Source organism: Vipera ursinii (genome assembly GCF_947247035.1).
Source record: "Vipera ursinii genome assembly, chromosome: 2".
Classification (NCBI taxonomy): domain Eukaryota; kingdom Metazoa; phylum Chordata; class Lepidosauria; order Squamata; family Viperidae; genus Vipera; species Vipera ursinii.
In genome coordinates, this window is record NC_139513.1 from 4,683,616 (window position 1) to 4,697,532 (window position 13,917).

The 13,917-nt window shown below is 50.3% G+C and overlaps 2 protein-coding genes and 1 long non-coding RNA gene across 3 annotated transcripts in view; 2 read left to right on the forward strand and 1 right to left on the reverse strand.

Moving 5' to 3' along the window:
• LOC310633255 (major histocompatibility complex class I-related gene protein-like) overlaps positions 1-2,295 on the forward strand; it is a gene marked incomplete at its 3' end in the record, with an annotated part of 31,337 nt that extends 29,042 nt beyond the window's left edge. Inside the window, exon 5 of the mRNA XM_083350941.1 lies at positions 1,778-2,295. Within this exon, the coding sequence (XP_083207067.1) occupies positions 1,778-2,295 (518 nt within the window). The remainder of the gene's footprint in view (positions 1-1,777) is intronic.
• The window catches only part of LOC310635918 (zinc-alpha-2-glycoprotein-like), a 203,616-nt gene that overhangs the window by 135,581 nt on the left and 54,118 nt on the right, over positions 1-13,917 (reverse strand). The gene's annotated exons all lie outside the window — the stretch shown is intronic.
• LOC310635947 lies at positions 3,152-5,153 on the forward strand. The gene is made up of 3 exons (XR_014491574.1): positions 3,152-3,196; positions 3,639-3,672; positions 3,895-5,153. It is a non-coding gene; the product is annotated as an uncharacterized lncRNA (long non-coding RNA).

Consider the following 13,917-nt stretch of genomic DNA (forward strand, 5'->3'; position numbering starts at 1 on the left):
CTTTTATCGATGCTTGTCAACACAATACAAAAAAAATGTTCAAATTTAATTTTTATGCTGATACCCCGGGCAAAATAAAATATTCATTTGTTTTTGTTGTTTTAAGCAAGCACCAGTTCACAAATGGCATGATAGCTCTTCAGTAGGAGTCCTGAGTTTTGTGCAAGAGAAAATTAAATTTAAATTTCCCCTCCTCAAACCTGACTCCCAAAGCAATACCAGATTAAAATGCTTCGGTAGGACCCTACTTTGAATACTGTGTCCAGTTTTGGTCGCCACGATATAAAAAAGATCTTGAGACTCCAGAAAGAGTGCAAAGAAGAGCAACAAAGATGATCAGGAGGCTAAAACATATGAATAACTGCAAAAACTGGGTATATCTAGTCTAATGAAGAGAAAGACAAGGGGGGACACGATGCTAAAACATATAAATAACTGCAAAAACTGGGTATATCTAGTCTAATGAAAAGAAGCACTAGGGGTGACATGATAGCACTCTCCCCAATATCTCAGGGGCTGCCCCAAAGAAGAGGGAGTCAAGCTATTCCCCAAAGCACCTCAGGGCAGGACAAGAAGCAACGGATGGAAACTAAACAAGGAGAGAAGCAACCTGGAACTAAGGAGAAATTTCCTGACAGTGAGAACAATCAACCACTGGAGCACTCACAACAAAGTGCAACTTGGAGGCAGTTTTGGTCACCACATTACAAAAAAGATGTTGAGACTTTGAGTGAAAGGGCAAAGAAGAGCAACTAAGATGATTAAAGGCCTGAAGACCAAAATACATGAAGAACAGTTGCAGGATTTGGGTTTGGGCAGTCTGGAGAAAAGAAGGACTGGGGGGGACATGATAGCAGTACTTCAGTATTTGAGAGGCTACCACAAAAAGGAGGGGGGTCAACTTAATTTCCAGAGCGCCAGAGGGCAGGAGAAGAAACGATGGGTGGAAACTAATCAAGGAGAGAAGCAATCTGGAATTAAGGGAGAAAATTCCTAACACTGAGAACAATTAACCAGTGGAACAATTTGCCTTCAGAAGTTGTGGGTGCTCCATCACTGGAGGCATCTAAGAAGAGGCTGGACAGCCACTTGTCTGGAATGCTTGAGGAGGGGGTTGTGCTAGAAGACCTCCAAGGTCCCTTCAAACTCTCATTCTGTTTCTGCCATTTGTGGGACCGTCCAGAAGTTGTATATCACCATATTCCATTTTTCATGATGAAGTTCTGGAAGCACAAAATATACGTTTTTTGCTATTTCTGGACTGACCAAGGAAATAAAAGTGCATATTTTAGGTGATATGAACTCTTTTACTTTAAATAACAAAACGCAAACACTCAAACTGAAGAAAAAACATAACGTACAGAGCTACCCAAATTATGACAAACTGGGGCAGCCTCTAAACAGAACAAAAACTTGTTTAACAAATATTATCGTATTGTTGACCAGTATTGTGTTGCTGAAGTTTTTGTTTTGTAAGCCGCTGAGGGTCACAAGATGGCAAAGGGCTGCTTTTGAGCGGAAAAACTAAATACGAATCCAGCTGCTGGGGTTCATGCTGGGGTTCATGCTTCATGCTGGGCTGGGGAGAGACGAAGGCAGCATCAGGAGGACACGTCCTCTAACGGTGGTGAGCAAGGAGCGTTTGTGCTGCCCTTAGAGGGACACGAAGAGGAACCCATAGAAGTTTTTAATTTTGGGAACTTCCAGCTTTAGGTCTATCCCCCAATTGGGATGAGTGGGGTTCTCCTTCAATTATCTGCTTTTTCTCCCAATTCAGAACCAAAATCCACATGGAACTCTATGGGGATCATCATCGGCTGTCTTGTGGCTGGTCTTGTCCTGCTGGGTGCGATTGGTTTTGGGATCTATGTGTTCTTCAGTAAGTACCTTTTTTTCTGGGAGATGGAAGGAAGATGGGGAGGTTCCTCCCGAGTCTCTCCCTTTGGGGAGCTTCTTCTGGGCTTCCTCCTGTCCTGTCTTCCCAGCCCTCTTGCGGAGCATCTGAGATCTCGGCCTCTTGCTGGGACTCCATTCTCGATTCAGCTGAGTCTGAGGTTGGGACAATCCTGCCTTCTTCTGAGTTGGGAAGGGGCATCCCAGTTCCGTCCCTTTCAAAGGTTTTGTTCAGAGCAGCAGAGGATTTCCATGAAAATCTTCCTCCTCTCCCAGCTGCTGCTGCTGCTTCCCCCATTTCCCCTCCATCCCTCTCGGAGGCAGCAGGTCTCTCTTGGGGCAAATCAGGAGATACTTTTGTATCTTGAAGATCTTTCTGTCTTTATTAATGAGACAAAGTGACTGCGAAATATCTCCTGAAGGTATTCCTCCCAGAGAGGGAGAGATTGGATGGTCTCTGGTGGACTCTTTTGAGCTTTCACTGACTTTTGTCTTTGCAGAGGGACGTCATCACTACAAAGAAGCACCAAGTGAGTGACTTGTCCTCTTTACATGTAGTCTCCAACTTAGGGCAGAGACCAGAGGCACCATCAGTTGAGGAGTGTGTGTGTGTGTGTGTGTGTGTGTGTGTGTGTGTGTGCGCGCGCGCACACGAGCATGCTCTCTTCCTCCTAAGAACCAGGCTGGGGAAGATGGGTCCCCTTTTCATCCCAGCCAGGCTGTTCTTGGAAGTAGGGTCCTCAAGGAGAAACATCTGGGACAGGGAACCCTCAAGAAGAGAAGACCCAGCTGGTGGAAGGTCCCTCTGAGTGAGAAGCTGCCCTGTTTCCCAAGTGGGTGGGAAGGAGACTTGGTCAAATGAGAGTTAGAAGCTCCATAAAATTAGGGATCAAAAGGGGGCATTTTGAGAGAAAAGGAGCTTTGGGGGATGCCAACTGGATCTCCTCTTGGTCTTCCATCACAAGGCTCTCTGAGTACCAACTGGTTAGCAAAAGAGACTTTGGAGCCAGGTAGATCTTTTTAGGTCAGCTCTGCCCTGGGGCTCAAGAATTGGTGAACTATTGCTCTGTGTTGATGCGCATATAAATTTTAGGAATTCTTTCCTATGCCTTTGAGCCCAAGCAGTCGGGTTCAAACTGTCTCCAGGTATGTGTGTGTCTGTGGTTGTGTGTGTGCGCGAGAGAGGGAGGGAGCTGGAGTCAGGAAGAGCTGAGTTTCTCCATCTGTAAGCCAAGAAAGCGACAGATTCACCCTTTTCTTTCCTTTCTTTCTTTACCAGCAAGTGACAGAGGACCCAACCAGGGTAAGTCGGAGGCAGCTGCTTCTGCTTGAGCCCTTCGGTCCCTTTGCAAGGCTTTGGGCGGGTGGGGGAGAGGAAATGAGGGAGGGCCTCCCGTTTTTAAAAGCCCCCTCCCCCCATTAATTCACCCTCCCTGTGTTCCCTCTGCGTCTGGTTCTGGTGAAATAATTAAAATAGAGTCAGTTTGGTTTAGTGCTGATGGCACCAAGTGAGACTTACTGGGAGACGGGGAGTTCTAGTCCCACCTGTAAGGTTTTTCAGCTCAGATTCCAAAGAAATCCCAATGAGACTCTTGAACTGGATTAATAATAAAGGAATCAAAAGCTTGGTCTCCTCTGAGAGTTTCGTGAGGCTGCAGAGGTTGAATGGTGAAGAGAGAGATTTGTCATCCTCAGAGGATCCAGACAAGGGAGAGACTCACTCTGTGACTTTCTCTCCAATGCAGGGAGCAACCAGATCGTTTAGCATCCCCCTGGCCGGTAAGTGGACATGTGTGGACTGTATGGGGGGAGAGGAAGTGAGGAAGGGAGATGAAGGCGTTCAGGTCCCAGGACCAATTGATGGTGCAGATACTTTGGGAAATCCCTCTTCTCTCTCCTCTTCATCTCAAGCATTGGAAGGGAAGGAATTTGGGGGGAGAGGCATTGGGGCTCTGGGGAGGGGTCTGCCTGCCCCCCCAACTCTTATCCTCTTCTTTGCAGTGCAATGGAGACTCCCAGCCTAAGGAGGGAGGAAAGAATTGGGAATAAATCTTCTTCTGAATTAGACAGTAGGGTCCCTTCAGGGACTTCCGGCATTCTGGAACCAGGATTCAAGGTGCTGGTGATGACCTATAAAGCCCTAAATGGCATGGGTCCAGATTATCTTAGGGAGCACCTGCTGCCAGCGTCAACTTCCCATCGTCCTGTGCGCTCCCACAGGGAAGGCCGCCTCAGGGTCCCACCGGTCAAGGAGTGCCAGTGGCTGATTCCCAGGGGGAGAGCATTCTCGGTGGGTGCGCCTGCCCTATGGAATCAGCTGCCGGTGGAACTCCAGATGGCCCCGACCTTCGCTCGTTTCGCCGGGACCTAAAAACCTGGCTATTTGAGCTGGCCGGCCTGGACTGAGGGGTTTTTAAGGTTTTAAATTTAATTTTAAAGTGTTGGGGCTATTAATTTAATTGTATTTTAATCTGTATATTGTAACTCTTTTTTAATTTGCCCTGTAAACCACCCTGAGTCCTTCGGGAAAAGGGTGGTATATAAATCGAATAAAATAAATAAATAAATATATTTGGGGGTCTTTCATCATAGTATCAGCAAGCTTTTTTTAATTATGATTGAGGAATGGAGGAGAAAAGAATATATGTTACTAATTGTGGAATCAAGATTTTAAATTGGCTTTTGTAGATAATAGTTTTTAATAAGTAGTTTGTATAACCCTTCATGGGCTTTTGCTGATTAATCCTAATGGATTGAGATTAGAGGTTAAAGATGATGTTTCAGAGATGGGTTTATAGGGAATGGGGTGAGGGATAGGATGAAGAGTTTCTTGGTTTTACTTTAAGACAGATGTGTAAGTTGTTAATTTTCATTATACTTGTTGGGGATAAAGGTGGGTATTTCTCTTTCTTTTTTTCCTTGTATTAGTTTTATAAGTTTAAATGTTATCTTCAATGACCCTGTTACTAAAAGAAGAACTGTGCATTCTGAGAAGTTTGTCACTAAAATCGTTGATGCATTTTAATTATTGCACAGTTCATTGAGCATATATTTGACAATTCAAAGTTTGAAAGGTAATCAGCGTAACGAGTGATACATTCAGACGCTGATTTTTTTTATAGCTTGTCATTTAGGGATTTTCATGCTTTAGAAAAATGGAGCATGAGAACCATTGCACAGCCAGGCTGCTGGCTCCTTTAATAATTGCACTGATATTGTAAATTTGTCAAAATGGTTTGCTGAAAATAAACGGTTTTGTTTTCCTCTTACCTGAGTTGCTGCCTCTTTGGGGAGGTTGGAAATAGCAAAGAATTTACGCTCCTTGTTCATTGGAGACCCCAATTTCATTCTGAGTGGCAGGAAGGGGAGGAACCAAGGCAAAACCTGGAAGGAGCAAGAATTGGGGGTGAGGGGGGCTCTCCTGTGTGGTCCTTGGGGAGGAGGCAGCCATTTTGCTCCTGGGTCCGGATCTTTCTCCAGCATCTCCAGCTGATCTTCCCCAAAATGGCCGTTTAGTCTGGGCTTGGTGGGGGCAGCAACAGAGACGGCTTTTTCCTCAGAGCCACTTTTGCCTCAGGCTGAGGGCCGAGTGGCTGGTCTCTGGGCCTCATCCAGGGGCCCTTCGGGAGACGGGAGCTCAGTGACTGGCCGGAGCCCTCCGGGTCCCCTTGCAGGAAGGCAGCTTCTCCTGCCTCTGAGAGGTCCTCTCTGGGCTCTTCAGGGGCCCAGTAGGAGGCCCTGGCCCAAGAGTGGGGAGACCCCGGATTGATGGGAAAGACTTCCCCCATATTATAGAGGAGGGTTTCTGGACGAGGAGGAGTGGAAAGCGTTGGGACTTTCCCCCCCAATTCCTTTTGGGCTTCCCGGATGCCTTCAAGAGCTGCCATCTTTAAGAGCCTAAAAAGTGGACTTCAGGTGTGCCCAACTCACGGCTCATAGACTACATCCAGCCCTGGACAGCTAGTAATGTGGCCCCAACAACTTTTTTGATGTTAGAATAAAAATAAATTTGAAGAGAAGTTGGTTATTTAAATGAACTCTATGATATATTTTATACGGGACCCGAGACAATTCCTTTTCACTCAGTGCTGCCCAGGCCAGCGAAAAGATTGACGCGTCTGCTTTAAAGCATTTTGTGAGATGTCAAAATGAGCGTCTTCTACTCATTGAAGAACAGCAGCCCCCTGCCCAACCTTTTGGGACCCGGGAACCAGTTCTGTGGGGAGAGATTTTTCCACAGACCGGAGAAGGTGTTGTTTTGTGTGCTGCCGACATGCCTCGGATGGGGTTTCGCTTGTTTGTGCAGCCCGGTTTCTGGCATGACATGATCCAGAGCCAGTCCAGGGACCGGGGGTTGGAGACCCCTGGTCTAGAAGACCCTTCCAACTGAGTTATTCTGTAAAGAGCTAAGAACAACACAATTCTCTTGACAACACTTATACACACACACACACACACACACAGAGTCCTCACACTTTTCCACAGCTACTCCCACCTGTATTCCTCCTTGTGAGGGTTGTTAGAGAAAAACATCCCTGTCTAACTGCTTTACTTCCACATAAAAATACGCACCTTCTTTCCCCACACCCTCACTTGTGTCATAGCACAGCTATTCCAGGCAACTTTGCTGTGCTGTCCCCAGGGAGAGGCCTTGAAGAGAGCACAGGTGGTGTCAACTTTCTGGGTAGATTGCTCCTTCACACACACAACCCTTAATGGAGGCTCTTTACTTTGCCTGAATTACTGGGTGTTTCCTATTTTCGGGTGGGCAAAAACGCCCCTTTGCAAAGGGAAAAGCATCTCTCTCAAATTCAGGGCTCAATTTTCTTACCAGCTCCAGGCCAAAGTTGGGGTGTCTGATCCTGGAGGCAACAGCAGTTCCTGAATAAAGAATCTCTTAACAGGCAGTGTAGAATTACAAAAGGGGCTGCCTGCACTCCCTAAAATGGCGGAAGGCTGCTACAGTTTAGTTAAAATGGCGGTTGGCTGACTGCCAATGGGATCCAACTCAATGTGGCAGATGGTTTTTCCTCCCCCATCTGAAGTTGGCAAGCTGCCAGTCTCTCAGTGCCTCCAGGAGTGTCCCAAAGTTGCAAGTGCGTTTGCAGCCTGTTTTCAGAGGTTCCTGAAACTGTTGTGCACCTTCTGTAGCTTGTGGGCTTCGAGGAAGGAGAAAGCCATCCGGCATGTTGAGTCCTGTCCTGTACCCATTCTTCTCTATTTACATTGCCTCCAAAGTGAAAATTCAGAAAAAAGAAAAATGTAATCTTAAAATCAGCTACACCCCTGTAGTGATCTTTGGAAACTGGAAGAAAGGTGGCAGCAGATAAATATGGGGCTGGAGACAATATCCTTCCTGGCTATCAAAGCAATGCTAATTCTTTGTTAATCAGATCAAGCTTCCCGAGTCAAAAATGACTTCATACAGAAAGTTTTTTTTTGTTATTCACAATCAGTCTATGTCACTTCTTTCGCAAGATTAGTGTTTACACATCGTCCGTTACATTTATCATTTTTGGTACATTTGTTGTACTTAGTACAAGATGGGGAAAACTAATCATTGTCAAGAGTTTCCAGCTGCAGGTCTGTAGTTTGTCGCAAGGAAGCCGAAAAAGTAAAGGGGAGTTTAGACAGTTTGGGAGGTGATTTAATCAGTTCTGACTGTTGCTGGCTTAGTTCAAAATAGTTCGATTAACTTCTGGCTGGTTTGGCACTTTAAACAGGATTTGCTAATTGAGAGGAGACACTGCAAAGCTGCGAACCAGCAGGGGGCGCCAATCTCCAGCTCATCCTTGTTTACGGAAATTTTTCCCGCCCGCCTTGATGAGAGACTCTGGATCTGAAAGATTTTCAACGATTTATATTCTTTTATGTTCTATATTTTGTATCCCCGAGCATTCAAGCTATCCCCTCCTCTTCCCCAAAGATGGGGCCTTATTTCCACTTTGTACGTGCTCAGAGGAATGGTGACTGCAGAAGCAAGCAGATGATTCAAGCCTTGAAAAGACCCTTGAACGTTTCTCATACTTTGTTCATTATAGGACAGTGATGGTGAACCTTTTAGAGACAGAGTGCCTAAATTGCAACCCCAAACCCACTTATGTATCGTTGGGTGTCAGTTGGGCGTGGCCCATTGGCTGGATGTGGCCAATTGGGTGGGGGTGGCACACTGGGGGTGGCATGGCTGCGGTGGTAAAGGCAGACTGTGGGTGAGACTAAAAAGTTCAATCAATCTCCAACTTTGCAAGATCTTTTTTTTCCTGCGAGAAGTTGAAATTGATTGACTAATTGAAACCTTTTTTTTTTGCACATGGTGGAGGCCTAAAGCGAAAAGGTTTTATAAAACCCAGCTGAAGGCCCAGGACTGACGCACGTATGCCCACAGAGAGGACTCTGCGTGCCAGCTGTGGCATGCGTGCCATAGGTTCGCCACCACAGTTAGAGGAAATGGGAAATCAACTGAATTTCCTCAATCCTAATAAGAAACCAGGATTCATTCTTTTAGTCCAAGGATTCCCCAGAAGAAGGGCCAAGGGAGACACCAGCCATCTTAGTTTATTGTGTGGGCAGCTCCACCTGATCCCCTCCCCCCACTGCCAGGGGCTCTGCAGGGTCTCCCCTCCCTCTCGCCTGAGCCCCTCCCCCCAGGCCCCCATAACCCTCCCCCTTTTCCCAGCCCCCCATTTCTGCCCCTCCCCCCACAAGGTGGAATGCCTGGAAGTGGATTCCCTGATGGAACTTTGGCTTTCCTTTCCACACCTGTCCAGCCGGTTGCGCCTGGACTTCTGCCTAGCAACAATGACAACACGGACACACATTTTCTTTCTACTGGTTAAGATTGGCCAATCACCCGCTTTTACTCTGGGTTGTTGAGTTGTTTGATCTATTGTTGCATCTTTCTCTGCCTGTGACTTCTGAAGAGCGGATCGGATCGTAGATTGAGGATCGCGGCCAGGATGGCGCTGCGCTTTGTCTCCTTCCTGGTGTTGGTGGGGGTCGCTTTGCGGGAAAGTTGCCTCGGTGAGTCCCTTTGGGGGCGTCGGAGGCTCCCGCCCCTTTATCTCCTGGTGGGGATCCATCCAGGGAATCTCTCTCTGTCTCTCGCCTCCCCCCCAAATGGGTATTCCCAGGAAGAGAATTCTGATTTGGTCCTCTCTCTAGTCCACTCCCTCTGGCCCCTCTCAGAAGGGACCCCAAAGCGTGGATGGGACTTTCCTGCCTCTTCACCCTCGCCCCCCACCCAGGAGAGCCCCTCTGGAATCAGGACAAGGGAGGCCCTTCCAGAGGTCAGTCAAGTCTACCTGGGTTAAGGCTGTCCTGGGAATAGAGCAGAAGAAGAGTCTGGAGAGAAGCGCTCCTTGAATTATCTTCCCAAAGATCCCCCTGATTGATTGTCACTTTCCCCTGGATCCCCATCCCCCACCCCATCCTAAACCCCCAAATCCCCAGAGCTGTTTTCTACGACAGGCAGGGATTCTTCCACCCGAAATCCTCCTTCTTCCATTTCAGGAGCCCCCAGCACGGGAGAGTTTGCAGAATCGAAAATATTTAAAGTTTACTCTTATTCCTTACTAACCAGATAGGAGGTCTTGGGGTGTCCCTAGTTGTTCTCGAGAAGCTCTCAATGCAGCAGCTTTTCAAAAGGCATTTCCAAAATGGATCTGGGGGTCCCTCTCTGCTGGGATTGTGGGGAGGAGCAGGAAGGAGGATGCCGAGGCCTTTGCCTTGGGAGACTGGGAAGGACTGGGAGAAAATACTGGAGGGACTGGGCAGTGGGACTAGAAGATAGTCCTTGACTTACAGCAGTTCATTTAGTGACCATTCAAACTTACACCATTGAAAAAGAAGTGAATTATGACCATTTTTCACACTTACGACCATTTTAGCGTCCTCATGGTCACATGACCAGGATTTGTGTGCTTGGCCACTGGTTCATATTTATGATGGTTGCAATGGTTCCGTTTTGCAGAATCCTCTCCCCCTTTCTCCTCCCCCCCAGCTCTTCTTCTTTCTTCTTCCTTCTTTCCCCCCAGAGCCTCAGATTGGAGCATCCATAGGATGAGGGTCCTTCACTGGAGCCCCCTAACTCTGCCCCTCTGAGTCCCTTCCAGGCACTTCCTCACCTCCATCTCGGAGCCCAGTCAGGCGCTGCCTCATTTTGTCACTGTGGGGTACATGGACGGTGAGGTCTTTGTTCACTACGACAGCAACAGCCGGAGGATGGAGCCTCCTGGATGGAGAAGGTGGACCCCCAATACTGGGACAGAGAGACCCAGGGACTACGTGGCAATGAGGAGGCGTCTGTCACGACCACGTCCACATGAAGAAGCACACAGCAGTCAGCAGGAACGGGTGACAAACCAAAGTTGCTTTATTCAGCCTCCAAGGGAAATCAAGTCAGTGTTGGCAGCACAATGCTCCCAACACATAAATAGCCAGCAGGCAGACAACCCCACCCCCTCCTCACAAGCCAACATCCGCCCATGCATCTACAAAGGCATTTTCCCTCCCCTACAGTTCCTTTTCCGCATCTCCACTTGTGTGCAGTGGTCCCTCATTCCCCTCTCTGGCATGTTGCTCCTGATCACGTAAGTACCCCAGGTAACCCCCACCCCAAACTCCAAACACCCAACCCCACACCCCGGGCTATTCCCTGCCACCTCCAACACACCCCGAGCTGCCCTAGCCTCACTGTGATACAACTGCCCAGCGTCAGACCGGTCAGGAAGGCCTAGGCATCCAGCCACGTCAGCCAGGGTTCCGGGAAGCCGCCATCCAGTAGCCGGGAGCCCAGGTATTGACCGGCAGCCGACAGGAGCAGCCGGTAAGTCCATCTGTACATTCGCAGCTGCCAACATGCCGGAGCCCAGCGTACAGGCAGCTGAGGACGAGGAATCCAATGGGTTCAGCAGGCCCAACCAGATGCGCTATCTGCGCATGTGCGGCGATCAGCTGGGAAGCGGCAGGGAACAACGGAGCCAGCTGGGAAGCGGCAGGCCCGGTCGGAAAGCCCATCTGCGCAGGCGTGGCCTCCCAAAGCAACTGGAAGCCTGGCAACAGACAAAGAAGACCGGGACGACCCGCAGCAGCTAGGTGGTTGAGCTGGTGATGTTGAAAAGCAGCCACTGGGCTGCTACTCGTAGCGCTCCCCCTTTAAGTGTCAGGCCCACGGGGCTCGACAGACACCCCCCCCCCACAAGGGCTCCACCTGGAAGACAAGAGGATGCATCTGACAGTCCGGCCACCTGACCAGAGGGCTCCGCCCATCTCCCACCCGGCTTTTCTGGATACTTGCGGTGGAATACCCATACCAGGCAGGGTGCATGAACATCTGCCTCAGCTACCCAGGAGGCTTCTGTCACAGGGTAACCCTTCCATAAGATCAAGTACTGTACTCTCCCCATCCTCACCCTTGAGTCAAGGATTTCCTGCACCTCAAAGTTGTCACCATGAACAGGTCCGGGGGGCCCTTCCCCCAACCCACTAGGTGTCGCTCTGGCGGGCTTTAGCAGGCTGCTGTGGAATACCGGGTGGATCTTACCCAGGAACTTCGGCAACCGGAGCCGCACCGTTACGGGGTTGATCACTTGTACCACCCAGAAAGGCCCTAGGTATTTGGGACTGAGTTTTTTACAAGGTACTCGAAGTCAAAGATACTTGGTGGACAGGTATACGAAGTCCCCCACTTTAGTGGGGTCAAAGGGTCTCCGTTTCTTATCAGCTTGCTCTTAGGTCCTCATTGCAGCCCTCTCCAATGCCTTCCTCACCGCACCCCACACCTCCCCTAGTTGTTCCATCTATTCCCTAGGTTGAACAGGAAGAGCCTTCCCCGGGCCATACTCAGGGATAGAGACGAAGTCTTAACCTGACACCACCTTGTAAGGCGAGAACCCTGTGCTGCTATGGACCGCATTATTATGTGCTACTTCGGCAAACGCCAACAGGTCCACCCAATTCGATTGTTGGTAAGACACGTAGCACCATAAATAATGCTCCACCATGGCATTTGCCCGCTCTGCTGCTCCGTTGGTGCAAGGATGGTATGCAGAACTGAGACCCTTGGAGGATCCTATGAAGTGGATGAACTCTCTCCAGAACCGGGCCGTAAACTGAACCCCTCGGTCCGAGATGATACAACGAGGTACACCGTGCAACCCTCTTGCCAGGTTCTTGTCAATGTACCACCTCAGTTCCTGCATCTCCCGTGGCATCATGGTGTACATACGGGACTTAGGCAGTTTAACCCCTGGTTCTAGCTCGATAGCACAGTCCGTTGGCCGGTGGGGTGGTAGGACGTCACACTCTCACTCATTGAAGATGTCGACCAGGTCGGAGTATACCCGTGGCACCTGGCCCTCCTGTCCAGGCTCTGCTACACAGGCTTTCTCCTCCCCAGCCAACCCCTCCGGCCCCATATGGGCGTGACCCAGGGTTGAGGCCCCGTCCCAAGGCAGAGGTGATGGAAACCCTCCTCCCACCAGATCGTCGGACCACATTTGTCCAACCAACTAAAACCCAAGATCACAGCCTCGGTCATGGAGGGTACCATGATGAAATGCAAGGTCTCCCAATGCTCACCCATCTCCAGTCGGATGGGTTCCGTCACATGAGTTACGGGTGCTCCCCCCAGAAGGGACCCATCAACCTGCTGGAACCTGAGTGGGGTGGTCAACTGCTCCATCCTGACGCCCACCTCAGACACCACTGCCTGGCTGATCAGACAACGGGTACTTCTGGAGTCAATTAATGCCCGGTACTCCCTCTTCCATCCCATTTGTGGGCTTACCAACATCACCGGGATCACAAAGGGACATACTGGCACGCTTACCATAGGGTCCTCCTCCTGCTCCTCAGCACTGTCGTAGAGCACAGGTCTGACGATTGTCGGCATCTCCATCATCCCAGGCGCTTGGCCCTGTAACTGGTGTGTGGCTCGCAAACGCTCCGCGGACCTCCTGGGTGTAGCACCGCATGTAGGGGGGTTGGTTGGGACCACTTGGGGTGCCGGGACCAGACACTCCGCCACCCAGTGGCCTGGTTGGTCACACTGGAAACACCAAATCGTGGGTCAGGACGGTCAGGGGGTCTTCGATGTCGCCACTGGGGGTTTCTGTTCCTCTTCCCTTGGCTTCTCAATGGCTCTATGGTTTCCGGATGTGTTCTCCATTCTCCCCTGGAATTCCTGTAGCCCAACGTCCAGCTCAACAGCCACCCGGAACCAGTCCTGCAGCCTGTTCGGAATGCCGCAGACAACATACACCCTGCGAAGAGCCCCATTGAGCCCCGCCCTGAAATGATGCACCAGCAGATGCTCTGGCCATGAGCGTAGTTTGCCGGCCACCTGGCGGAACTCACGGACGTACTCCACTGCAGGTCTGCCGCGCTGTCAAAGACCCAACACCTCAGCCTCGGCTCGCTGGACCCGGGAGACGTCCTTGAACCGTGCACGCAGTGCTTCCAAGAGGAGGCCAACATCTCCCAGCTCTCTGGCATGGTCACTGTACAAGTCAGCAGACCAGGCCATGGCCTCACCCTGCAGACTCGCTGTAACCGCCGCCACCATCGCCCACTGAGACGGGTAAACCAGGGCATAGCTGTCCAAATGGCCTATGGCATGGCCTAGGAACATTGCCAGATGATTGGGGTGGCCATCATGTCACCGGCAGTGGTGGTGGGCCCCAAACCACACCCATCCCCCAAGGACCCCGTCTGTGGGTTCGGGCCTCCCATGTTGGTCCCATATCTCCGTGGACCGGTTGCCTGCCAACCCAAAGCACTGGCTGGTCATGATGTCTGCCGGGTGGAGCCTCTGTCTGTCGCCGTCCAGGCACCCAAGCCACTCTGTGCCATTGCTGCTGGAGGTTGCACCGCAGGCCCCTTCCCCTGGGATGTGCTCTGACAAGGCAGACGCTGGAGCCGGGGGCTAGCCAGCCGAAAACGGGATGGTCCTGAGCGTACAGACTGGGTTCCAGCCTGTGACCATCGTCCTGCGTCGTGTTCAAGCTCTGTGGTCTGCCATGGCTC